Source organism: Gadus chalcogrammus, chromosome 4 (genome assembly GCF_026213295.1).
Source record: "Gadus chalcogrammus isolate NIFS_2021 chromosome 4, NIFS_Gcha_1.0, whole genome shotgun sequence".
Classification (NCBI taxonomy): Eukaryota; Metazoa; Chordata; class Actinopteri; order Gadiformes; family Gadidae; genus Gadus; species Gadus chalcogrammus.
In genome coordinates, this window is record NC_079415.1 from 30,620,137 (window position 1) to 30,647,775 (window position 27,639).

General features: G+C 45.6%; 1 protein-coding gene across 1 annotated transcript; it reads right to left on the reverse strand.

Moving 5' to 3' along the window:
* Positions 1-534: 534 nt before the first annotated feature.
* Positions 535-27,604, reverse strand: LOC130380997 (uncharacterized). The gene is made up of 23 exons (XM_056588416.1): positions 27,236-27,604; positions 25,410-25,537; positions 24,503-24,783; positions 23,548-23,614; positions 22,661-22,944; positions 21,459-21,525; positions 20,744-20,856; positions 20,399-20,465; positions 17,582-20,134; positions 16,740-16,798; positions 14,566-14,792; positions 13,318-13,448; positions 12,580-12,854; positions 12,334-12,397; positions 10,074-10,357; positions 9,319-9,385; positions 8,598-8,710; positions 8,263-8,329; positions 7,740-8,014; positions 6,784-6,850; positions 5,649-5,761; positions 5,314-5,380; positions 535-5,047 (listed from the first exon to the last, which is right to left on the reverse strand). Exons 2-23 carry the CDS (start codon positions 25,492-25,494, stop codon positions 4,065-4,067), a joined length of 6,309 nt encoding a protein of 2,102 aa, XP_056444391.1. The 5' UTR covers positions 25,495-25,537; positions 27,236-27,604; the 3' UTR covers positions 535-4,064.
* Between the last annotated feature and the right edge of the window lie 35 nt (positions 27,605-27,639).

A 27,639-nucleotide genomic window follows, 5' to 3' on the forward strand; every position in this document is an offset into this window, starting at 1 on the left:
TTTTACTAGGCCCCATTGTCACGTCAGAAGATGCAACACCATTGCTGCGCTGCGGCTGCACACGGCTCTGTTTTTAGAGCCAGTTTTGTTGAGTTTCATCTAGATACCTGTGTGCCAGGACAGGTGGCTGTGGTGTGTTGCGTGCGTTCGGTCCATGACCCTTTCTCCTACAGGTGAAGCCTCTTTTGGGTGGTGAATGAGAAGATGATTTCCAACCTGCACACTCAGCTCCTCGCGGCAGACCAGCTGCTCGCCGCGCTCCAGGCTCTTGGCCACGCTGTGGTCCGCGCAGACAGAGAGTTCAGGTCCTCCACTTCTGACGCGGTGAAGAGGGTGTCATGGCCGTCCACCGCCAGTGGGCCCTCCCCTTTTCCGTAGACGCTCAGAATCTTCAGCTCCCCGCTGTGACTGGACATGTGGGAGGAGCCAGGGGCGTCCACACCCAGACTCTCTGAGGTGGCGTTGCGCTGAGGGCTACGGTCTCCAAAGGCATCGCAGTCTTCTGTAAAGGAAGAAGAAAAGGAAAAAGTACAGGTCATACTCATAACATTTGCATATCGTGCAAAAGTTCAGTAATTTAAAAGCCCAAACTAATACATTATGTAGGCTCATTACATGCAAAGTGAGATATTTCAAGCCTTTATTCGTTATAATTTTGAAGATTATTGCTTACAATTTATGAAAACCCCAAATTCAAAATCTCAGAAAATTATAATATTGTGAACATTTTCCAAACTGTAGGCTCAAAGTGTCACAAAGAAAGTTAAGTGGAAGGGCAAAGTGTGGAAGGAAAAGGTGCACAAGCAGCAGGGACGACCCAAGCCTGGAGAGGATTGTGCGCAAAAGGCCTTTCAAAAGTGTTGGAGAGCTTCACCAGGACTGGACTGAGGCTGGGGTGAGTCCATCAAGAGCCACCACACACAGACCAATCTGTGAAATGGGCTTTAAATGTCGTATTCCTCTTGTCAAGCCGCTCCTGAACAAAAAACAACGTCAGAAGCATTTTACCTGGGCTAAAGAAAAAAAGAACTGGTCTATTGCTCAATGGTCCAAAGTCCATATGGAAACCAAGGTCCCAGAAACTGGAAAAAGATTGGAGAGGCACAGAATGCAAGATGCTTAAAGTCTAGTGTGAAGTTTCCAGTCTGTGTTGGTTTGGGGAGCCATGTCATCTGCTGGTGTTGGTCCACTGTGCTTTATTAAGACCAGAGTCAACGCAGCCGTCTACCAGGACATTTTAGAGCACTTCATGCTTCCTTCAGCGGACCATCTTTATGGGGATGCTGACTTCATTTTCCAGCAGGACTTGGCACCTGCCTACCCTGCCAAAACTACAAAAACCTGGTTCAATGACCATGGGATTACCGTCCTTGATTGGCCAGCCAACTCGCCTGATCTGAACCCCAGAGAATATATGGGGCATTGCCAAGAGAAAGATGAAAGACATGAGACCGAACAATGCCAAAGAGCTGAAGGCCGCTAGTGAAGCATCCTGGTCATCCATAACACCTCAACAGTGCCATAGGCTAATAGCATCCATGCCACACCGCATTAAGGCAGTAATTCATGCAAAAGGGGCCCAAACCAAGTACTGAGTATCTATGCATGATTATACTTTTCATAAGGCCAACATTTCTTTATTTAAAATCCTTTTTTTATTGATTTCATGTAATGAATGTAATGTAATGTTCCAATTTTCTGAGATTTTCGGTTTTCATAAGCTGTAAACCATAATCTTCAAAATTATAACAAATAAAGGATTGGAATATCTCCCTTTGCATGTAATGAGTCTACATAATGTGTCAGTTTGGCCTTTTAAGTTGAATTACTGAAATAAATTAACTTTTGCACGATATTCTAATTTTCGGAGTATGACCTGTATTTCCCTATTCACTGTCAAACCCACCTATTAGCACATATATCCTTATTCAATGTCTAACCCTAACCCAGACCTGTTAGCACATATATCCTTATTCACTGTCTAACCCCTACCTGTTACGACATATCCATTTTCACTGTCTAACCCCTACCTGCTGCTTAATCACATGTATCTGTATTAACTGTCTAACCCCTACCTACTCCTTCAATCACATGTATCTGTATTGACTGTCTAACCCCTACCTACTCCAATCACATGTATCTGTGTACTGTAAGTAGTTTTAGGGTGAACGGGTCTGAAGGGTATCAACCACCATAGAAACTATAGAAAACTTTAAATTCAAAAATTTTCTGGTGAGATCTGAAAGAACTTTATAATAACTAACAAATTAAATGTCATATACAATCGCTTAACGACTATCATGAAAAAAAAATGCACATTTCGATACAAACGATACAAATCAAAATATTTAATTGTCCCTATGAAAATTTCAGCCATGTTTGTTTTGTGTTGACGTGGACCCAGGCCTATAGAAGATAATACGCCAATGAATATATTCTCATTGTCAAGTTATATTTTGTGTCCGATTTGTTAAGAAAGGATCCATGTAATCAGCATAATGTACAAGATATTATCCCTTGATGCAATGTGTCAAATGTTTGATTCCAAATGTAAAAAAAAAAGTTCTCATTCACACCATTCATTGGTATCTTGTAGACTTGAAGTTTACATGATACATTTATTAGGTTTTCGTTTAACTTTCGTTAGACAAACAAGGAATGAAGGGTGACCAATGCTAGGAATCTTCTCACTGTCCCATTAGAATAATGCTGCATTCTAGAGAGGACCGGAATGAACTGACTCAAGCATTACTGAGATCTAGACATTTAACCAGTGACCTTTTTAAGTGGACGATCTTCAACCACGATTGCAGATTGTGATATTATCCAAGATATGAACTAGTAAATAATGGCAGTAGAAATACAGCAATTAGAAAGTCAAAACAAGAGGTAGATGGCATTAAGGACATGCCAAAAGGTAAGTGAAACAAACAATCATGTATAATGTGGGGTTTAATTGCAGTCTAACGATTAAAGTGAACTTTGCAGGCTTTTTCTAATAACAAAGGTAGAGGTAATGACATAGCCTAGTTGTGGAAATATCAAGCGTAGCTTCAATATACAATTGTATGCTTAAGCAATAGATGACGCCAGGCTGTGGTATGTGCTCATTAAACCAGGGCCGGCGACCCCCTTCACAGTGGTATAATGACCACATGCCACTGACTGAAGTGATCTATTGCTTTTATACAACGGTTACTGTTATGGCGAAACGAAAGTCATAGACACACTACATTTAAAAAGAAACAAAGAAAGTCAAAGTAGCCGTTTTGTTAAAGAATACAAAAAAGTATCCCTCCTGGCTGCCGCTATGCATCGACGGTCGCTATGCAACACACTTTAGCGTCCCTCCGAGAGAAGGCTCCGATAGAGCGGTTCACCGGCAATTTATCCTATGGAGCGGTTCACTCGCCGTGTGCCTAAGCTTTCGTTAGTCTCTCCATCGCCTTACTCACTCCCGGAGTAACAACATTGACACCCTCTCCATCATCCAACACATGTTTTACTTTGTAACCGTTTCTACTTCCAGGCGCGGAGTGATATGCAAACTTTCACAAAATGATCGGGCGTCATAGCAGTTATGTATATGCTCATTATACAACAGTTGGGAACCAATCAGATCGCTGGATTTAGGTCCCCCGTTGTATAAAAATGATATGAACCCCGTTTACAAAATTAAGTCAATTTAAAGTAATTTATATACATTCTCCTTGGCACTAGAGATACCTCCCGTCCCGTCTAATTGAAAGGTTTTAAGATAGTTTGCGTTTGCAATTGAGCAAATGCTTGGTAACTTTGCTGCCTGTTTCTTCCCATGATTAAGCTCTAAAGATATATCAAATGTTTTGCAGTCAGACGTGTCCTCTAACCAAGTTATTTTTCATCTCAGACATCATTTCTCAAAAATAAAAACATGGCGAATCAAAAGTTGGAAAGCGTTTAATCACGATGAAAAAAAAGCAGCACGTGGATACAGGCGTCAAAGCATCCCTTTAAAGGGGTACTTCGGAATTTTGGACAAAGGGCCAGATTTTCATAATGTTAGGAACAAAACTAACCTTGTGTTAGAAATTAAACTTCTCACCGGTGTGAGTCTTCATGTGGACATTAAGGTTGCAATGCCGAGCAAAGCGCTTTGTGCAATGGTCACAGCTGTAAGGTTTCTCCCCGGTGTGAGTCTTCATGTGGCTCTTCAGGTGTACACTTTGACTGAAGCACTTCGTGCATTGGTCACACCTGTGGGGTTTCTCACCGGTGTGAGTCCTCATGTGGATCTTGAGGGTGGAGCGGTGACTGTAGCGCTTTGCGCATTGGTCACACCTGTAGGGCTTCTCCCCGGAGTGAGTCCTCATGTGGATGCTCAGCTTGCCTTTCTGACTGTAGCGCTTGATGCATTGGTCGCACCCGTAGGGCCTCTCGCCGGTGTGAGTCCTCATGTGGTTCTTCAGATCGTATTGCTGACTGAAGCTCTTCATGCATTGGTCACAGCTGTAGGGCTTCTCGCGGGAGTGAGTCCTCATGTGGTTCTTCAGTTCGTAATGCTGACTGAAGATCTTCGTGCATTGGTCACAGCTGTAGGGCTTCTCGCCGGTGTGAGTCCTCATGTGGTTCTTCAGTTTGAATAGGTAAGTGAAGCGCTTCGTGCATTGTTCGCACCCGTACCGCTTCTCGTCTGGTCGGGTCCTCATGTCGACGATCATATTGGCATTGTTGGGAATAACCTTTCCACACAAGACACCGGGCCGGCCCTTGCGGCCGCCCTGATGCCCAGTCAGCTCCTCAAGGCGGACGAGCCTCACGCTGCAGTTCAGGCTCTTGGCCACGCTGTGGTCAGCGGACAGCGAGCTCAAGGCCTCCACTTCTGACGCGGTGAAGAGGGTGTCATGGGCGTCCACCGCCAGTGGGCCCTCCCCTTTACCGTAGACGCTCAGGATCTTCAGTGCCCCGCTGTGACTGGACATGTGGGAGGAGCCAGGGGCGTCCACACGCAGACTCTCCGAGGTGGCGCCGCGCTGCGTGCTGCAGTCTCTAATGTTAATGCCGTCTTCTTCAGAGAGAAAAACAGAGAAAGAGAGAAAGTAATGTTTTAATTAATCATTTCACAAAGGTATACAGTATGTACTTAGTACACACTTGTGTATTGGAAGAATTATATCTTGACATTCTTTCTAACTTCTATTTGTAGATTATACATTTTCCTTGTCGCCCTTTGGATGGTCAATGGTTAAAGGCTCCTGCTGAGAAGGCAGATTCGAGTACATGCTCAGTTTATCAAGATTGTTTTCTTGCATAGATGCAATGTGTATTACTAACCTACGGCGGGCATGCCTCCAACAATATCCTCTTCAACCTTGATTGAAATGGTGTCTGGGGTCTGCTGCTTTCCACATAAGGAAACACACAAGACATATTCTTTAATTTACACAGAATAGATGTCAATCCCCACCACCGACAGATTAGGCGTTTTTACACTGCCAATCTGGTTCGGTCGCGGCTTGGCACGTCCTGCAATTTCAATGTCTTACCTGTGTATTTTTATTCAAGACCCTTGCATGCAAGAATGAGTTCACATCTGAGCGTAGGCTAAAACACGATTAACTATTTACAAGTGCAAAAATCCCAACATATTTATATATTATTCTGCTAACCACCAGTTCCTCTCTACGACTGGACATGTGGGAGAAGCCAGGGGCGTCCACACCCAGAATCTTTGAGGTGGCGTTGCGCTGATTGCTACGGTCTCCAAAGGCATCCCAGTCTTCTGCAGAGGGAGAAAAAAAAAAAGGAAAAAGTTATTGTTTTGATACATTATACATACATTATTTGCATAAAGGGATGTATTATATTTGCATGTATTTGTAGGCACGAAAGAATCTCTTTAAGGCCCCGTCCACACGAAGCCGATTTCATGGCGAAACCGCAAAGGTCTTGTACGGTTCGGCCTTCCGTCCACACGAAGCCGGCCAATCCGCTGACCGAAACCGCAAACTTCTGAAACCACCCTCGGAGGTGGTTGCAAATCTATCCGGGTTCGTTTTGGATTCATGTGGACGCCTGAAACCGACTGAAACCGTAAACCATGACGTCATCGCCCCACCCCTCGACCCTCTAGCCAATGACTGTTAAGCCCGCGGAGTCTCAGTACTCACAACAGCAAGGATTTCTGAAGCAGAAGCAGCGCCCCTTATGGGCCTGGAATGTGTACTACAGCGTTTCTACAGATCTACCCGGTTTCGCTTGACTCCGTCTTTACGGAGATACTGCGAAACCGGATAGATCGAAACCGTTACGGTTTCGCCTGTTTCGGCTTCGTGTGGACGGGGCCCTAAATGTATGCAACATTGACACAGGGTTTAAAATGTGTACTGCAGACAAAGATTCACAGTTTTGGGGAAGGACGTCTCCTCCAGCACCCTCCTCCCTAGACTCAAAGCTCAAGTGGTTGGCCAGGTTAAGGACACTCAACGAACACCAGCGCAAAGTGATCCGAGCACAACAACGTGTCCTTCCCTCGAAGCTGATCAGCCAACATTCATACATTATGAATTCAGTGATGTTTGAGAATGATAAACCAGCTCATGTGGCATCTGTCTTGGAACCCTTCTGGGCTCTTGAATGATTCCATCTTTGAAATGCAACCCCCAAGTTTGACTCGTGTTTTAGCAGGGCGCTTGTCATGATGCTTTTCAAAGGAGGACCAGGCTTTTTAGCGCAGGTAGAATAGAGTACATTCTCAGTTGATCCAGGTCGTTTTCTTGCATGGATGCAATGTGTATTACCAACCTGCGGCAGGCAAGCCTCCACCAGTATCCTCTTCAACCTTGATTGAAATGGTGTCTGGGGTCTGCTGCTTTCCACATAAAGAAGGAAACACACACAAGACATATTCTTGAATTTTCACAAAATAGTTGTCAATCCCCACTAACGACCCATTAAGCATTTTTACACTGCCAAGCTGGTTCGGTCGCGGCTTGGCACGCCCTGCAATTTCAATGTCTTGCCTGTGCAAAACCAAGGGGGTAAAATCCCCCTTCGTCTCAGAGCTGGCTTGCTTGGTTCACAGGAGAATGCGGGCCTTCACACGGAGAGTACGACTCTTTACAATGAATTGCAAAAAAAATAAATATATCTTTTGATTCAAGACCCTCGCATGCAAGAATGAGTTCACATCTGAGTGTAGGCTAAAACGCGATTAACTATTTACAAGTGCAAAAATACCGAAATATTCTTTACTTTGCTAACCACTTTGCTGACGAAGCATTGTAAGGAAAGTTTGCCTGGTACTTTCGCTTAGATCGACAATCTTTCGTCTTCGTCAAATGCGCCTGCATCACCTTGTCTCCCATGATGTTCAACAGCTCGCGAATTTCACCTTCTCTCCAGTTACAACTATTCATGTTGATATCGCTGCATCGTCTCTGTTGTAGAGACAATGCAGCAACACCTCTACCCAAGCCTCGTCCCTAGAACCGCAAAGCTGTCTTATTGCATTTACTTCAAAATGAAACCGCCAATATGTGTAGGGTCAGAGAGGGTTAAAAGGGGTGCGAAATAAAGCCTGTAAATAACCTTGGTCAGTGTAAACGCGCGGATCACACAGGGGAAAAGTTGGACAAAAGACGGGCATATTTGGCAGTGTAAAAACGTTTACTGAATCATAAAGGTGTGGGCTTTCCATGGGTCGGTTTGAGAGTTGTAACAGAGGAAGCATCTCTTTTGAATGTTGAATGATTTCCAACCTGCACACTCAGCTCCTCGCGGCAGACCAGCCGCTCGCCGCGCTCCAGGCTCTTGGCCTCGCTGTGGTCCGCAGACAGCGAGTCCACTTCTGACGCGGTGAAGAGGGTGTCATGGGCGTCCACCGCCAGTGGGCCCTCCCCTTTACCGTAGACGCTCAGGATCTTCAGCGCCCCGCTGTGACTGGACATGTGGGAGGAGCCAGGGGCGTCCACACACAGACTCTCCGAGGTGGCGCCGCGCTGCGTGCTGCAGTCTCTAATGTTAATGCCGTCTTCTTCACAGAGAAAAACAGAAAGAGAGAAAGTAATGTTTTAATTAATCATTTCACAAAGGTGTACACACTTGTGTATTGGAAGAATTATATTTGGACATTCTTTCTAACTTCTATTTGTTGATTATGCATTTTCCTTGTCGCCCTTTGGATGGTCACGGGTTAAAGGCTCCTGCTGAGAAGGCAGATTCGAGTACATGCTCAGTTTATCAACGTTCTTTTCTTGCATAGATGCAATGTGTATTACTAACCTACGGCGGGCAAGACTCCCCCAATATCCTCTTCAACCTTGATTGAAATGGTGTCTGGGGTCTGCTGCTTTCCACATAAAGAAGGAAACACACACAAGACATTCTTTCATTTTCACAGAATAGATGTCAATCCCCACTACCGACAGATTAGGCGTTTTCACACTGCCAAGCTGGTTCGGTCGCGGCTTGGCACGTCCTGCAATTTCAATGTCTTACCTGTGTATTTTTATTCAAGACCCTTGCATGCAAGAATGAGTTCACATCCGAGCGTAGGCTAAAATATGATAAACTATTTACAAGTGCAAAAATCCCAACATATTCTTTATTCTGCTAACCATCAGTTCCTCGCTACGACTGGACATGTGGGAGGAGCCAGGGGCGTCCACACCCAGAATCTTTGAGGTGGCGTTGCGCTGAGTGCTACGGTCTCCAAAGGCATCGCAGTCTTCTGCAGAGGGAGAAAAAAAAAAGGAAAAAGTTATTGTTTTGATACATTATTTGCATAAAGGGAGGCATTGTGTATTTGTACACATGAAATAAACTCTTTAAATGTATGCAACATTGACACAGAGGGTTTAAAATGTGTACTGCTGACAAAGATTCACAGTTTTGGAGAGGGACGTCTCCTCCAGCACCCTCCTCCCTAGACTCAAAGCTCAAGTGGTTGGCCAGGTGAAGGACACTCAACGCACACCAGCGCAAAAGTGATCTGAGCACAACATGACATGCGAGGCAAGCACAATAATTATATTTTGACACTAAAGAGCAACAACGTGTGCTTCCCTCGAAGCTGATCAGCCAACATTCATACATTATGAATTCATTGATGTTTGAGAATGATAAACCAGCTCAGGTGGCATCTGTCTTGAAACCCTTCTGGGCTCTTGAATGATTCCATCTTTGAAATGCAACTCCCAAATTTGACTCCTGTTTTAGCAGGGCGCTGGTCATGATGCTTTTCAAAGGAGGACAAGACTTTATAGCGCAGGCAGAATCGAGTACATTCTCAGTTGATCCAGGTCGTTTGCTTGCATAGATGCAATGTTTATTACTAACCTACGGCGGGCAAGCCTCCACCAATATCCTCTTCAACCTTGATTGAAATGGTGTCTGGGGTCTGCTGCTTTCCACATAAAGAAGGAAACACACACAAGACATATTCTTTCATTTTCACAGAATAGCTGTCAATCCCCACTAACGACACATTAAGCATTTTTACACTGCCAAGCTGGTTCGATCGCGGCTTGGCACGCCCTGCAATTTCAATGTCTTGCCTGTGCAAAACCACAGGGGTAAAATCCCCCTTCGTCTCAGAGCTGGCTTGCTTGGTTCACAGGAGAAGGCGGGCCTTCATACTTTCGCTTAGATCGACAATCTTTTGTCTTCTTCAAATGCGACTGCATCACCTTCTCTCCCATGATGGTCAGCAGCTTGCGGATTTCACCTTCTCTCCAGCTACAACTGTTCATGTTGATATCGCTGCATCGTCTCTGTTGTAGAGACAATGCAGCAACACCTCTACCCAAGCCTCGCCCCTAGAACCGCAAAGCTGACTTATCACATTTACATCAAAATCAAACCTCCAATATGTGTACGGTCAGAGAGGGTTAAAAGGGGTGCGGAATAAAGCCCGTAAATTACCTCGGCCAATGTAAACGCGCGGATCACACAGGTGAAAAGTTGGGCACAAGACGGGCATATTTGGCAGTATAAAAATGTTTACTGAATCATAAAGGTGTGCGCTTTCAATGGGTCTGTTTAAGAGTTGTAACAGAGGAAGCCTCTCTTTTGAATGTTGAATGATTTCCAACCTGCACACTCAGCTGTTCGTGGCGGACCAGTCGCTCGCCGCGCGCCAGTCTCTTGGCCACGCTGTGGTCCGCAGACAGCGAGTTCAGGTCCTCCACTTCTGACGAGGTGAGGAGGGTGTCATGGCCGTCCACCGCCAGTGGGCCCTCCCCTTTACCATAAACGCTCAGGATCTTCAGCTCCCCGCTGTGACTGGACATGGGGGAGGAGCCAGGGACGTCCACACCCAGACTCTCCGAGGTGGCGCCGCGCTGCGTGCTACGGTCTCCAAAGGCATCGCAGTCTTCTGCAGAGGGAGGAAAAAAAAGACCACGTAATTGTTTTGATACAATGTTTGCATAAAAGGAGGAAGTGTGCATTTGTACACATGAAATAAACTATTTAAATGTATGTTTATTAGGGCTGTAACGATATGCATATCGAAACCGGAATCACGACACTCAAAGCCACGAACCTGTCTCGCGGTGTGAGAAGGCACAAGCGCGATACGCCCTTTCTAACTCTCCGGTCAAATTGTCAGATGGAAATTTGCTAATAACCAGTCTAAATAATAGTCTGCTGACACCGCCCCCTTTTATCGATGCCTTAAGTCTGCGACGAGATGCCCTCTCTGTGATGACAGCTCTCCGTGGGCTACGGAGGATTGCATTTCTCCACAGCCTGGGAGGTCCTCATATGCGATAAACGACATTCATCCAGAGTGGGACAAATGCGAAAAAATAGCCTGTGTGATCCCTGTCTCTCGTGTTTTGTGTGCTTTGAACGGCAGTTGGTCTGCTTATAGGTCGGAATGAAGCGGCCACCGATTGACAGGATGGGTACTTTATTCTACCGGAAACGATTGTTTCTTCACTAGACACACACACGCTACCGCTCGCTCTCCTCGCTCGTCCACTCACTCGCTGACGTCACTCGCACACACATACGCAGACTGCCATTCACGTACACACACCCGCCACTCGTAAAACTATGCCTCGTTATTGCGAACCAGACGTTCATGTTTTTTCCCCATCTATTTGAAAGTGAGGCTATTAAACATGTTGCATTCTATACGGCCTGATTATGTCATTAATTAAGCTACATAACCTAATAAGAATCCACGATAGGATCTTTGACAAACCACAAAACTAGTTGAGGGTTTTTGCCTACCTGCAAGCATCCTCCAACTGCAATCTTTGGTGATTTATTTATTAAAATAGTGATACATTAATAGTATTCTTTCTGTTCAAATCTGATCAGTATTCCAAATTTTTTTTTATTAAAAGTTAAATTTCGTTTATTGTTATACAAGTGCTGTTTAAATAAAAAAAAAATATTATATTAAAAAAAATCGTGGGATGTATCGAACCGTGGGTCAAAAATCTTGATACAAACCGAATCGGGAGTTGGTTTTTTGTTAAAGCCCTAATGTTTATGAAATATTGAGACAGAGGGTTTAAAATGTGTACTGCAGACAAAGATTCAGAGTTTTGGAGAGGGATGTCTCCTCCAGCACCCTCCCCCCTAGACTCAAAACTCAAGCGGGGGCCAGGTGGAGGACACTGAACGAACGACAGCGCAAAATGATCTGAGCACATGAAATGCGAGAGAAGCGCAACTATTCTATTTTGACGATAACAATGCTGTGTTCCAATATCCATACTTACTAGCCTTAGTATGAGTACGTAGGGCGTTCCAATTCAGATCGGGCGAAAATAAGTACTGAAAGGACCCATGGTGTACTCAAAACGGTCAAATCGTGAAGTGTGGATCGATTTACACATTTTTTACTCAACGGCAGCAATGTTAGCTGGGTAGCGGAAGAGGGCGGAGTCAGGTTAAGCCAAAGTCTGCGCATTTTCCACATAGCATGAATTAATGGAGTCATTTTGTAGTTTTAATAGCTTTTATAGCAGCTAGGCGTAAAGAGTTCACCGTTCAAAGCGGGATGTTTATTGCGGGGAAGGAGCCGCGGCCGCAGTCGTGATCGTAATTTCCGGTTTGTGCACCACGGAGCATTCGATTTGGAACAACACTGACATCTGAAAATGAGCGCACTTAGTGAGTGCGGATAGTGTACTAAGTTTAAGGGTACTCATGGCAGTATGGATATTAAACTTATCCATCTTTGAAATACAACCCCCAAGTTTGACTCATGTTTAACAGGGCGCTGGTCATGATGCTTTTCCAAAGAGGACCAGGCTTTTCAGCGCAGTTAGAATAGAGTACATTCTCAGTTGATCCAGGTTGTTTGCTTGCATGGATGCAATGTGTATTACTAACCTACAGCAGGCATGCCTCCACCAATATCCTCTTCAACCTTGATTGAAATGGTGTCTGGGGTCTGCTGCTTTCCACATAAAGAAGGAAACACACACAAAAGACATTCTTTCATTTGCAAAGAATAGTTATAAATCCCCACTTACGACTCATTGATTCATAAAGGTGTGTGCTTTATAAGGCTTTGTGCTGGAGTTGTAACAGAGGAAGCCTCTCTTTTGGATAGAGAATAAGAAGATCATCTCCAACCTGCACACTCAGCTCCTCGCGGCAGACAAGCCGCTCGCCGCGCTCCAGGCTCTTGACCACGCTGTGGTCCGCAGACAGCGAGTTCAGGGCCTCCACTTCAGACGCGGTGAAGAGGGTGTCATGGCCGTCCACCGCCATTGGGCCCTCCCCTTTTCCGTAGACGCTCAGGATCCGCAGCTCCCCGCTGTGACTGGACATGTGGGAGAAGCCAGGGGCGTCCACACCCAGACTCTCTGAGGTGCCGCCGCGCTGCGTGCTATGGTCTAAAATGTGTACTGCACGCAAAGATACAGAGTTTGAGAGGGATGTCTACTCCAGCACCCTCCCCCCTAGACTCAAAGCTCAAGCGGGGGCCAGTTGGAGGACACTGAACGAACATCAGCGCAAGATGATCTGAGCAGCACAACACGACATGCGAGACAAGCGCAATTATTCTATTTTGACAATAACAAGTGATAACGGTAAGCTGCTCAGCTTACATTTATACATTTTGAATTCATTGATGTTTGAGAATAATAAACAGCTCATGTGGCATCTGTCCTGAAAACCTTCTGGGCTATTGACTGATTCCATCTTTGAAATACAACTCCCAAGTTTGACTCAAGTTTAGCAGGGCGCTGGTCATGATGCTTTTCCAAAGAGCTTGTTAGCGCAGTTAGAGTCTAGCAACAGCCTAGAATCTATGCTGCCTAGAATCTACTAGATCAAGTAAATGTACTCAAAGTGCAAAGTACATACCTTCACTTGTAAAATGGGGCAGCAAAGTCTTTAAGGATAGCCGTGTGGCTACAGTATTTGTTTCCAGGTAGTCTGTATGGCAGGCAAAATCCCTTGAGAGAAGCAGCTGAATGTAAAAATATGAGTGGGCCCTGGAATGGCAGTCAAACCCGCAACTCACTACATGTGAACTCAGACCAGATCGATGCATAACATTATGCTGCGTTCCGGGGACACATTTTAGACCGTAAGTTACGAGCTGTAACGGAGGTCATTATTATTATTATTAACCTTTATTTACCCAGGAGAACAAATTAAAGACAAAATTCTTATTTTCAAGGGCAGCCTGAAAAGAGCTAGAAGCTCTTTAAGGGGTAGAGGGAGGGGAGTGCTCAAAGTGAAAATAAGGTTATGGTAGACTAATGCCGCGTTTCCACTGCAGGGTGCGGAACGGATCGGATAGGTGCGGATCGGGTCACGTTTCCACCGCCAAAAGTGGGCGTGACCCGGACTTTGCCGTACCCGTTCTGGCCTCGTTCTCGGGACTACTCCGTTGGGGTACCGAAAACGAGACGCCTGAAAGAGTCCCGGGAAATTCTAGCTACACACCCCCTCCGTTGATTGGTCGACAGAATCGTCACTTCCGGGCGACGCGGGGATAAAAAACAAACAAACAGCAGCCTCGAGTTATTATTCTTTACAATTAACATGTTGCGTAAAACGCTTGCTTGGCCGAACAAGGAGGTGGAGACGTCCGTCTGCATTCTTGGGGAGGAAGACGTTGTTTACGATGTTTTACATACCACCCCCTCCCTACCGCACCTTTGCGATCCGATCCGTTCCGCACCCTGCAGCGGAAACGCGGCATAAGAGGGTTGTGAAAACGCTAGAACTACTGCGGTCACGTAGCTGGATACAGACAGTTGTATTCGTTTGTAGTATGGTGAGCAGACATTGTTAAAGATTCGGGACATTCCCTTGGTATCCAAGCAGTAGAGATCAGTGTATGTACCCCCTTTGCTGAACTGTGCCCATTCACGTGTGATCCCCCTGGTTTGCAGAGGTACACGCTCAGTCAGAACGTTTATCCAAATAACAAAGAAGTGTCCAACACTCGCATTACAGTGTGTGTATTCACACACATACCGGATGCCATCTACCTTTACATTAGAGACAGTAACTGCGCTGGTAGCTGTATAGCTAATGCTAGGGTAACAAGGTAACCATATACAGTAAAGCAACACAATGATACAGCGGTAGTTGACTTACTTGTCCGAGGTTTGTAGCTGAGCCGAGGAGTGTTGGAACTTATCCGGACTCGGCGAAATGTTTGGCGCGTTTCCAGATAAAATAGGCTCGGATGAAGGAACTAAACATAGACTTTTGTGATAATTTGTACATCCCAACACTGAGCAACTTCCATGCTTGCAAACTATAATGTTACTCCAGGAAAGAACTACCGGTATGGGTGTGTTGAGCAGCTCACGCGGTCGTAGCTACTTTTCTCATGGGCGGTCGGGAAAAATAGAGTGGCGAAGTCACGCCCCTTCCGGTAGAGCTCATGGGACCTATGAGATCGAAAGATATGTATGGGTGTCAATGGAGAGAAAATAATTATTTTCTGGTCCCAGTCTTTATATGCCCTGGATTACACATAAGTTGTTTGTGGATTTAAATGATAATTTTTCATGCAAAGAAAACTAAAAATGTTCATGAAGAAGTTTGATAATTTTAGGTTTTATGTGAGGCCGCTTTGTGAACTATAGCTCCTTCCCCAGTCCCTGCTCTGCTTATTGAAATGGGAGAAAGGCCCTTATGGTTAAGGCGCATTAAGTTAGGGTTGCAGTACTGGGTACAACTAAGTGGGACACATCAAACTTTTCCAGCAAGGTGCCTGTCACAAGAGTCTGACAGAGCCAATAAGTATAAAACATTTTTTGTAAATATAAATCAGTGGGCTGTGCGGCTGGGTTTGGAACAGTTTAGTGTAGCGGAACATACAAGCTGGCTACCTATGCCATATTGGGTGCTGCCCGAGCTGAGTAAACTGTCGATTGAGGCTGGGTCACTGTGGGCTAAATATTTTTTTATTTATTGTAGGAAAACATGTGTCTGGTTTATGTGAATGTGGGAGTTCTGAGACAGTAAAACAGGTTTTTCTGGAGTGTAGAAAATATAGGACAGAAAGACATGCACTATTTGGTAGACTGTTGGTCTTGGGACTTGGAGGTCAGGCTTTTTCAGTTTGTTCCCTGTTTGGGCACTGATAATCATAAACTGATCTCTAGGGCAGTTCTGCAGTTCCTGCATAGAACAGGACTATATGTAAAAATGTAGTCAGTCATCGGACCTGTGGAGGGCAGTAATACGCTGGACAGCGTCCAAAATGCCGGAAACTGAAGAAGAAGAACTACAGCTCTTCGCTGCTCTCGACGCATATATCACCCATGGACATAATAAAGGGATATCACCACACCCGCACTTGGAACTCGGCAGAGATGGCACATAACTAAAACTCTCCACATGCCCAGACTTATAGTGGTTTTCACCTCTTTCTATGCTTTTATCCTCGCCTTGAAAAAAAGTGGTGAAGTGGAGCAAAGAGATCGCCATGTCTGTGCCGAGTTCCAATGGTTCCAAGTGCGGGTGTGGTGACGTATATGATGCGTCGAGAGCAGCGAAGAGCTGTAGTTCACAAAGCGGCCTCACATAAAACTTAAAATTATCAAACTTCTTCCCGAAAATATTTTTAGTTTTCTTTGACAGCAGCGATTGCAATATTGTATATATAAATAAAAAAACACATACCCAAGTACTTTTCTGACCATTGTTGCATATTTGTAAACGTCAGTTTTACATTTGGAGTGGTATACTTAGATAGCCTATGTTTTTAAATTTGAGGGAAAGCTTCACGTTCGTGTTAGCATGGGTAGCACTAGACTAGGCTGACTTTAGTGGCTTAACCTTACTACATCTAGTGTGTGTGTGTGTTTGTATCCAACTTGAAAAACAAGAACAAAGTGAAGGAACAGGGATGAATATTGTATATATAAGTGCTAACAGGAGAGCAACACGATGAGGAAAGGAGACAATTAAAAAAGCAACACAAGTAAAATGGACCACTGGTTATAAAACCCTGCAGCAAATGCAGATTCCACTGCCTAACATCTGCACGCTGCAAAGGAATAGGCACCACGTAAAGCTGGACCCAGTGTTTGAGATTCTTGAGCAGGGACGCGGGAAGTGGGGGTGCTGCTTAGTGTGCGTCACCCGTCATCTCGTTGGCGGTGGACGGCCATAACGCCCTCTTTGCCGCGTCAGAACTTGAGGCCTTGAGCTCGCTGTCCAAAGACCACAGCGTGGCCAAGAGCCTGAACTGCAGCGTGCATACTGGTGAAGGAGTTGGACTGGTAACCGGAGGGTGGCCAGTTCGAATCCCGAACCTCCACGGATGAGGTGCCCTTGAGCAAGGCACCTGAAACCCCCATCTGCTCCCCGGGCGCTGCACCGCGGCACCCCCCCCAGTGTTTTTACACTCAATCATTTCACATTTGATCAGCAAGACAATTATTTATGTCCATTGCCATCTTTTCACTTATGAATTAACACGGACGGCTATTTTTTGCCAGCACGCTACCCTAGCCATATTATGGGCAACCGTGTTCCCCTTGGCTGTGATTTGGACTTTGAATTCCTCGTAGGAATTCATAATAATACACCACGCACGCTCGATTCACTTTGCATAAGGGGGAGTTAAATGACGTGATAAACACACCTTTTATGGGAACGCGCATTGAACCTAAAGCGGAAAACCTGGTTCGACTAATTGAATCTAAAGTGAGTGTCGTGGAACCATTTAACTCTGACTGCGAGTTGCGCCTCTGTCGAACCAGGTTTTCCCAAGAAAGCCTGGGAAAGTTCAGCGAGGTTCGTGGTATACTCCCCTCACAGGTTTCCTTTGTATTAACCAACGATGTGAACGTTTCCTAATGTTTTGCTGTTAGAAGACTCAGAGAAATAAGTTCTTTATCACACAGACATAAATTACTAAAATGAAAACAAAGCAAAACAAAGCGAATCAAAAGCTGGAAAGTGTTTAATCCTGATGAAAAGAAAAACGAAAAAGCAGTAATTTAGACAAATACCGGACAGAGGTCTCAATCAAAGCGCCCCGTTACCCAGTGTGAAAGCACCCCATTGCCCGTGTGCTTGAGCATGTGCACACTCAAATAGCTTGGGTCGCTGTAGCTGGCGTTGCAATGCACTAACAGGCAGGGCTTCTAACCGGAGTGAGTCCTCAGGTGGATCTTCAGGCCGCCTATCTGACTGAAGCGCATCGTGCATTGGTCACACTTGTAGGGCTTCTCCCCAGAGTGAGTCCTCATGTGGATCTTCAGGGTGCCTTTCTGACTGAAGCGCATCTTGCATTGGTCACACTTGTAGGGCTTCTCGCCGGAGTGAGTCCTCATGTGGACCATCAGGGGGGCTTTCAGAATGAAGCCCTTCGTGCATTGGTCACACTTGTAGGGCTTCTCCCCAGAGTGAGTCCTCATGTGGTGCCTCAGGGGGCCTTTCAGACTGAAGCACTTCTTGCATTGGTCACACTTGTAGGGCTTCTCCCCAGAGTGAGTCATCATGTGGCGCTTCAGGGTGTCTTTCAGACTGAAGCACTTCGTGCATTGGTCACACCTGTATGGCTTCTCACCGGAGTGAGTCCTCAAGTGGCCCCTCAAGTGGCTTTTCAGACTGAAGCCCTTCGTGCATTGGTCACACTTGTAGGGCTTCACCCCGGAGTGAGTCCTCATGTGGACCTTCAGTTGGCTTGTCTGAATGAAGCGCTTCGTGCATTGGTCACATCTGTAGGGCTTCTCCCCAGAGTGAGTCATCATGTGGTGCTTCAGGGAGCCTTTCTGACTGAAGCACTTCATGCATTGGTCACACTTGTAGGGCTTCTTCCCGGAGTGAGTCCTCATGTGGATCTTCAAGGTGCGGCCTTCACTGAAGCACTTTGGGCATTGGTCACACCTGTAGGGCTTATCGTGAGTCCTCATGTGGATATTCAAGGTGCGGCCTTCACTGAACCGCTTCATGCATTGGTCACACTTGTAGGGCTTCTCCCCAGAGTGAGTCCTCAAGTGGATCTTCAGGTGGCATGTCTGACTGAAGCTCTTCGTGCATTGGTCACACTTGTAGGGCTTCACCCCGGAGTGAGTCCTCATGTGGATCTTCAGGTGGCTTGTCTGACTGAAGCTCTTCGTGCATTGGTCACACTTGTAGGGCTTCACCCCGGAGTGAGTCCTCATGTGGATATTCAGGTCGCATTTCAGACTGAAGCACTTCATGCATTGGTCACACTTGTATGGCTTCTCACCGGAGTGAGTCATTATGTGGCTCTTCAAGTGGCTTTTCTGACTGAAGCTCTTCGTGCATTGGTCACACTTGTAGGACTTCACCCCGGAGTGAGTCCTCAGGTGGATCTTCAGGTCGCATTTCCGCTGGAAGCGCTTCGTGCATTGGTCACACCTATAGGGCCACTCCCCAGAGTGAGTCATTATGTGGCGCTTCAGGGTGCCTTTCTGACTGAAGCGCATCGTGCATTGGTCACACTTGTAGGGCTTCTCCCTAGAGTGAGTCCTCATGTGGATATTCAGGTTGCTTTTCAGACTGAAGCGCTTCGTGCATTGGTCACACTTGTAGGGCTTCTCCCCAGAGTGAGTCATCATGTGGCGCTTCAGGAGGTCTTTCAGACTGAAGCGCTTCGTGCATTGGTCACACTTGTAGGGCTTCTCCCCAGAGTGAGTCATCATGTGGCGCTTCAGGCGGCATTTCAGACGGAAGCATTTCTTGCATTGGTCACACTTGTAGGGCTTCTCCCCAGAGTGAGTTCTCATGTGGCGCTTCAGGAGGTCTTTCAGAATGAAGCCCTTCGTGCATTGGTCACACCTGTATGGCTTCTCACCGGAGTGAGTCCTCAAGTGGCCCGTCAAGTGGCTTTTCAGACTGAAGCTCTTCGTGCATTGGTCACACTTGTAGGGCTTCAGCCCGGAATGAGTCCTCATGTGGATATTCAGGTCGCATTTCAGACCGAAGCCCTTCGTGGATAGGTCACACCTATAGGGCCTCTCCCCAGAGTGAGTCATTATGTGGTGATTCAGGTGGCTTGTGCTTCGGCAGCGCTTCGTGCATTGGTCACACTTGTATAGCTTCTCACCGGAGTGAGTCCTCATGTGGCTCTTCAAGTGGCTTTTCAGACTGAAGCCCTTCGTGCATTGGTCACACTTGTAGGGCTTCTCCCCAGAGTGAGTCCTCAGGTGGATCTTCAGGTCGCATTTCCGCTGGAAGCGCTTCGTGCATTGGTCACACTTGTAGGGCTTCTCACCGGAGTGAGTCCTCATGTGGCTCTTCAAGTGGCTTTTCAGACTGAAGCCCTTTGTGCATTGGTCACACTTGTAGGGCTTTTCCCCGGAGTGAGTTCTCATGTGGATAATCATATTGGCATTGTTGGGAATAACCTTTCCACACAAGACACCGGGCCGGCCCTTGCGGCCGCCCGGATGCCCAGTCAGCTCCTCAAGGCGGACGAGCTGAACGCTGCAGTTCAGGCTCTTGGCCACGCTGTGGTCAGCGGAGAGCGAGCTCAAGGCCTCCAGTTCTGACGCGGCAAAAAGGGCGTTATGGCCGTCCACCGCCAGTGGACCCTCCCCTTGTCCGTAAACGCTCAGGATGCGCAGCTCCCCGCTGTGACTTGACATGTGGGAGGAACCAGGGGCGCCAACACGCAGACTCTCCAAGGTGGCGCCGCGCTGCGTGCTGCAGTCTCTGATGTCATTGCCGTCTTCTTCAGAGAGGAAAACAGAGAGAGAGAAAGTAATGTTTTAATTAATCAATTCACAAAGGTATACAGTATGTACTAAGTACACACTTGTGTATTGGAAGAATTATATTTGGACATTCTTTCCAACTTCTGTTTGTTGATTATACATTTTCCTTGTCGGCCTTTGGATGGTCAAGGGTTAAAGGCTCCTGCTGAGAAGGCAAAATCGAGTACATTCGCAGTTTATCACCGTTGTTTTCTTGCATAGATGCAATGTGTATTACTAACCTACGGCGGGCATGCCTCCACCAATATCCTCTTCAACCTTGATTGAAATGGTGTCTGGGGTCTGCTGCTTTCCACATAAAGAAGGAAACACACACAAGACATATTCTTTCATTTTCACAGAATAGTTGTCAATCCCCACTACCGACAGATTAGGCATTTTTACACTGCCAAGCTGGTTCGGTCGCGGCTTGGCACGCCCTGCAATTTCAATGTCTTCCCCGTGTATTATTATTTTTTGATTCAAGACCCTCGCATGCAAGACTGAGTTCACATCCGAGTGTAGGCTAAAACACGATTAACTATTTACAAGTGCAAAAATGCCAACATATTCTTTATTCTGCTAACCACCAGTTCCTTGCAACGACTGGACATGTGGGAGGAGCCAGGGGCGTCCACACCCAGAATCTCTGAGGTGGCGCCGAGCTGAGTGCTACGGTCTCCAAAGGCATCACAGTCTTCTGCAGAGGGAGAAAAAAAAAGGCAAAATTAATTGTTTTGATGCATTATTTGCATAAAAAGAGGCATTGTGTATTTGTAAACATGAAAGAAACTCTTTAAATGTATGCAACATTGACAGGGTTTAAAATGTGTACTGCTGACAAAGATTCACAGTTTTGGAGAGGGACGTCTCCTCCAGCACCCTCCTCCCTAGACTCAAAGCTCAAGTGGTTGGCCAGGTTAAGGACACTCAACGAACACCAGCGCAAAATGACCTGATCACAACATGAGATGCGAGGCAAGCGCAATAATTCTAGTTTGACACTAAAAAGCAAAAACGGGTCCATCCCTCTACGCTGATCAGCCAACTTTCATAAATTGTGAATTCATTGATGTTTGAGAATGATAAACCAGCTCATGTGGCCACTGTCTTGAAACCCTTCTGGGCTCTTGACTGATTCCATCTATGAAATGCAACTCCCAAGTTTGACTCGTGTTTTAGCAGGGTGCTGTTCATGATGCTTTTCCAAAGAGGACCAGGCTTTTTAGCGCAGGTAGAACCAAGTACATTCTCAGTTGATCCAGGTCGTTTGCTTGCATAGATGCAATGTGTATTACAAACCCACGGCGGGCCAGCCTCCACCAATATCCTCTTCAAGCTTGATTGAAATGGTGTCTGGGGTCTGCTGCTTTCCACATAAAGAAGGAAACACACACAAGACATATTCTTTCATTTTCACAGAATAGTTGTCAATCCCCACTAACAACACATTTTGCCTTTTTACCCTGCCAAGCTGGTTCGGTCGCGGCTTGGCACGCCCTGCAATTTCAATGTCTTGCCCGTGTTAAACCGAGGGGGTAAAATCCCACTTCCCCCTTGAAGACTTTTATGTTTGCTTTAGCTTTCTGCTAAATCTTAAATACATTGCACTTTCTTTTTTAACTTTTCCTTTATTTTCTATTTTGATACTAAAATGCCTTTTGTAACTTTGTTATGTTTTCTTTTACTTATCAGTTATTTTATTTTATTGTATGACAATGTTTGCATGTGAATCACTGAGTCTGCCTTGTGTATGAAAAGTACTATATAAATAAAGTTGCCTTGCCTTCGTCTCTGAGCTGACTTTCTTGGTTCACCGGAGAAGGCGGGGCTACACACCGAGTGTAGGACTCTTTACAATGAATAGCAAATAAATATCAACATATTTTTTGATTCAAGACCCTCGCATGCAAGAATGAGTTCAAATCTGAGTGTAGGATAAAACGCGATTAACTATTACTATTAAGTGCAAAAATGCCGAAATCTTTATTTTTTTGTAAACCACTTTGCTGACGAAGCATTGTAGGGAAAGTTTAGCAGGTACTTTCTCTTAAATCGACCATCTTTCGTCTTCTTTAAATACGACTGCATCACCTTCTCTCCCATGATGGTCAGCAGCTTGCGGATTTCACCTTCTCTCCAGTTACAACTATTCATGTTGATATCGCTGCATCGTCTCTGTTGTAGAGACAATGCAGCAACACCTCTACCCAAGCCTCGCCCCTAGAACCGCAAAGCTGTCTTATCGCATTTACATCAAAATGAAACCCCCAATATGTGTAGGGTCAGAGAGGGTTAATAGGGGTGCGAAATAAAGCCCATAAATTACCTTGGTCAGTAAACGCACAGATTACACAAGGGAAAAGTTGGGCAAAGACGGGCATATTTGGCGGTGTAAAAACGTTTGCTGAATCATAAAGGTGTGGGCTTTCAATGGGTTTGTTTTAGAGTTGTAACAGAGGAAACCTCTCTTTTGGAGGGTGAATGAGAAGATGATTTCCAACCTGCATACTCAGCTCCTCGCGGCAGACCAGCCGCTCGCCGCGCTCCAGGCTCTTGGCCACGCTGTGGTCCGCAGACAGCGAGTTCAGGCCCTCCACTTCTGACGCGGTGAAGAGGGTGTCATGGCCGTCCTCCGCCAGTGGGCCCTCCCCTTTTCCGTAGACGCTCAGAATCTTCAGTTCCTCGCTGTGACTGGACATGTGGGAGGAGCCCGGTGCGTCCACAACAAGAATCTCTGAGGTGGCGTTGCGCTCAGTGCTACGGTCTCCAACGGCATCGCAGTCTTCTGCAGAGGGAGAAAAAAAAGAAAAATCAGTTGTTTTGATACATTATTTGCATAAAGGGAGGTATTGTGTATTTGTACACGTGTAAGAAACTCTTAAATGTATGCAACATTGACACAGAGGGTTTAAAATGTGTGCTGCTGACAAAGATTCACAGTTTTGGAGAGGGACGTCTCCTCCAGCACCCTCCTCCCTAGACTCAAAGCTCAAGTGGTTGGCCAGGTTAAGGACACTCAACGAACACCAGCGCAAAGTGATCTGATCACAAAATGACATGCGAGACAAGCGCAATAATTATATTTTGACACTAAAAAGCAACAACGTGTCCTTCCCTCTAAGCTGATCAGCTAACATTCATGCATTATGAATTCATTGATGATTGAGAATGTTAAACCAGCTCATGTGGCATCCGTCTTGAAACCCTTCTGGGCTCTTGACTGATTCCATCTTTGAAATGCAACTCCCAAGTTTGACTCGTGTTTTAGCAGGGCGCTTGTCATGATGCTTTTCAAAAGAGGACAAGGCTTTTTAGCGCAGGTAAAATCAAGTACATTCTCAGTTGATCCAGGTCGTTTGCTTGCATGGATGCAATGTGTATTACCAACCTACGGTGGGCAAGCCTCCACCAGTATCCTCTTCAACCTTGATTGAAATGGTGTCTGGGGTCTGCTGCTTTCCACATAAAGAAGGAAACACACACAAGACATATTCTTTCATTTTCACAGAATAGTGGTCAATCCCCACTAACGACACATTAGGCATTTTTACACTGCCAAGCTGGTTCGGTCGCGGCTTGGCACACCCTGCAATTTCAATGTCTTGTCTGTGTAAAACCAAGGGGGTAAAATCCCCCTTCGTCTCAGAGCTGGCTTGCTTGGTTCACAGGAGAAGGCGGGCCTTCACACGGAGAGTACGACCCTTTACAATGACTTGCAAAAAAATAATAATATTTTTTTGGATTAAAGACCCCCGCATGCAAGAATGAGTTCACATCCGAGTGTAGGCTAAAACGCGATTAACTATTTACAAGTGCAAAAATGCCGAAATATTCTTTACTTTGCTAACCACTTTGCTGACGAAGCATTGTAAGGAAAGTTTGTCTGGAACTTTCTCTTTAGATCGACAATCTTTCGTCTTTTTTAAATGTGACTGCATCACCTTCTCTCCCATAATGGTCAGCAGCTCGTGAATTTCACCGTCTCTCCAGCTACAACTATTCATGTTATCGCTGCATCGTCTCTGTTGTAGAGACAATGCAGCAACACCTCTACCCAAGCCTCGCCCCTAGAACCGCAAAGCTGTCTTATCGCATTTACATCAAAATCAAACCTCCAATATGTGTAGGGTCAGAGAGGGTTAATAGGGGTGCAAAATAAAGCCTGTAAATTACCTCGGTCAGTGTAAACGCGCGGATCACAAAGGGGAAAAGTTGGGCACAAGACGGGCATATTTGGCAGTGTAAAAACGTTTACTGAATCATAAAGGTGTGGGCTTTCTATGGGTCTGTTTTAGAGTTGTAACAGAGGAAGCCTCTCTTTTGGATGTTGAATGATTTCCAACCTGCACACTCAGCTCCTCGCGGCAGACCAGCCGCTCGCCGCGCTCCAGGCTCTTGGCCGCGCTGTGGTCTGCAGACAGCGAGTTCAGGGCCTCTACTTCAGACGCGGTGAAGAGGGTGTCATGGCCGTCCGTCGCCAAGGGGCCCTCCCCTTTTCCGTAGACACTCAGAATCTTCAGTTCCTCGATGTGGATGGACATGTGGGAGGAGCCAGGGGCGTCCTCACCCAGAATCTCTGAGGTGGCGTTGCGATAAGTGCTACGGTCTCTAAAGGCATCGCAGCCTTTTGCAGAGGGAGAAAAAAGGAAAAATCTATTGTTTTGATACATTATTTGCATAAAGGGAGGCATTGTGTATTTGTACACATGAGAGAAACTCTTTAAATGTATGTAACATTGACACAGAGGGTATAAAATGTGTACTGCTGACAAAGATTCACAGTTTTGGAGAGGGACATCTCCTTCAGCACCCTCCTCCCTAGACTCAAAGCTCAAGTGGTTGGCCAGGTTAAGGACCCTCAACGAACACCAGCGCCAAGTGATCTGATCACAACATGACATGCGAGACAAGCGCAATAATTCTATTTCGATACTAGAAAGCAACAACGTGTCCTTCCCTCTAAACTGATCAGTTAACATTCATGCATTATGAATTCATTGATGATTGAGAATGATAAACCAGCTCATGTGGCATCTGTCTTGAAACCCTTCTGGACTCTTGACTGATTCCATCTTTGAAATGCAACTCCCAAGTTTGACTCGTGTTTTAGCAGGGCGCTGGTCGTGATGATTTTCCAAGAAGACCAGGCTTTTTAGCGCAGTTAGAATCTAGCATCAGCCTAGAATCTATGCTGCCTAAATCTACTACATCAAAGAAAAAAAATACTTAATGAGGAAAGTACACACTCACTTTTAAAATGGGGCTGCCAAGACTTTAAGGATGGATGTGTGCCTACAAATATGCGTTTCCAGGTGTTCTTTCTGGCAGGCGACATCCCTTGAAAGAAGCTGCTGAATGTAAGCACTTGATGAGCTGGCCTGCGTAGAGAGAACAAAGTAAAATCAGTACTCAATTTTTTATATTGCATATAGTCCAGGTGCAAGTTGTAAGAAGATATAAGCACAGTGATGTTGCTAGGTACGCGTCCTGCGTCCCTGACGCATTAAAATCTGAAAGGACGCACTAAACTCACTATCCATGCGTCCCGGGGACGTATCTCATTTTCCCCATGAAAAACTCTACATTGTGAACATTAAACAACTCGTGTTTAATCACAGTAACTGGCCAAAGAAACCTTCTTGTGAGCAGATCGGACAAGCGCTGTTTCAACCCTCTGCGCATCTACTCGGCGCAGACGTGATCTCCTGTACAAAGTATCGCGACATGCTAATTTAGCCGCTACCAAAACAACTAGCTCGTCACCGCTGATTTCATTCAACAATTAAAAATACGAACTTCAGAGTAAATAAACCCACGTTTCCACTGCTCGATGCTGTGCTCATTCGTGTCGAATGAGCAAATCAAACAGGATTTTTTTGCAATCCTTCTGATTGAATATATGTACATTTATGACAAAATCGTGAGGACTAGGCTTGTGACACACACACACACACAAATGTGGCGCTCGCGCGGTAATAGCTCATTGGCGCCACCTAGTGATCATTATGTGCAAATGCACAGCCTCTCATTAAAATGACTTAGGGGTCATTTGACCCCTCTTGCGGCACTGGGAGTAAGTAAAAATGGCCCGGCGTTTCTAGTGTTAAACATGAAAGGTTGAGTACTCAAGCTCTAACCATATCATACCACCATCAAGGAGTTTAACACTATTAATTTAATTTAAGAAATAGAATAATAATAAAAAAGAAACACATTTTTAAACTGGGGAGTCGACTCGGGACCCATTGAATTTCTCAGGGACCCACCCAACTCGCCACCTGTGGGTCCCGGGGACTCACTACATTGAAAACCTATCAACATCACATGTTTAGTGAATTACATTAGCCTAATACTTAAAATGAGTTATATGAAATGATATTACATCCTTGATTTGTTTACATATTTTATAGTTCATCTCATCAACTCAATACCATGAAATCAAGCTCTGCAGAAACTTGCTAATAACCCTTTGATTTGAATCTGGTGTGAAGGGGAAAACATGCCTATAATAGTGCGTTCCAGGTACACTTTTTTTGCCCGTAAATAACCAGCTAAAACTGGGAGTACAAGAGGGTAGAAGGGTAGAAAACACGGGTTGCCAGGAACGCACCATAGGTATTTAGGTTGAGTTTAACAGGTCATAATGAACTCATCAGTAAAACGCTAGAACTACTGCGGTCCAGTGGCCGGTAAAATACAGTTGTATTCGTTTGTTGTATGGTGAGCAGACATTGTTAAACATTGCATTCCCTTGGTCTCCAAGCAGTAGAGATCAGTGCCTGTAGCCCCTTTGTTGAATTGTGCCCATTCTCGTGTGACGCCCCTTGCTTTCTGAGGTGCACACTCGAGTTACAGTGCGTGTATTATAGGAATGATTGGGCGGCCATGTATTAGTCCGCTGTCCTTGCTTTCATAGGTCCGTGGTATTTACACACATAACTGATGCTATCTACCGTAACATTAGCAATAGTAACTTGGCTGTTAGCTGTAGCGCTAATGCTAAAGCAACATTATCATGCTAACAAGGTAACCATATACAGTAAAGCAACACAATGATATGGCGTTAGTTAACTTACTTTTTCGAGGCTTGGAGCTGAGCCGAGGAGAGTTGGTACTGATCCAGACTTGATTTTCAGACATTGAGCAAGTCCAGCTTTGTATTCGCCCAAGTTGAGGAAGCAGTCGTCAGTGAAATGATTGGCGCAGACTGGCGCATTTCCAGAGACAATAAAATTAACCCACTGGTTCTTCAGCGGCTCGGGTGAATTAACAAAATATAGACGTTTGTGTTCATTTCTACATCCAAACACTGAGCAACTACGATGCTTCGCTCGTTTGCAAGCCACGGTGTCTCTCAAGGAAAGAACTATGTGTACACTTTCGTAACACATTTTCTCATGGGCGGTCGGGACAAATAATCTGGCCGGGAAAAATAAGAGAAAGGGGAGGTAACCTTTCCCCGTAATTTCTTTTTCTTTTT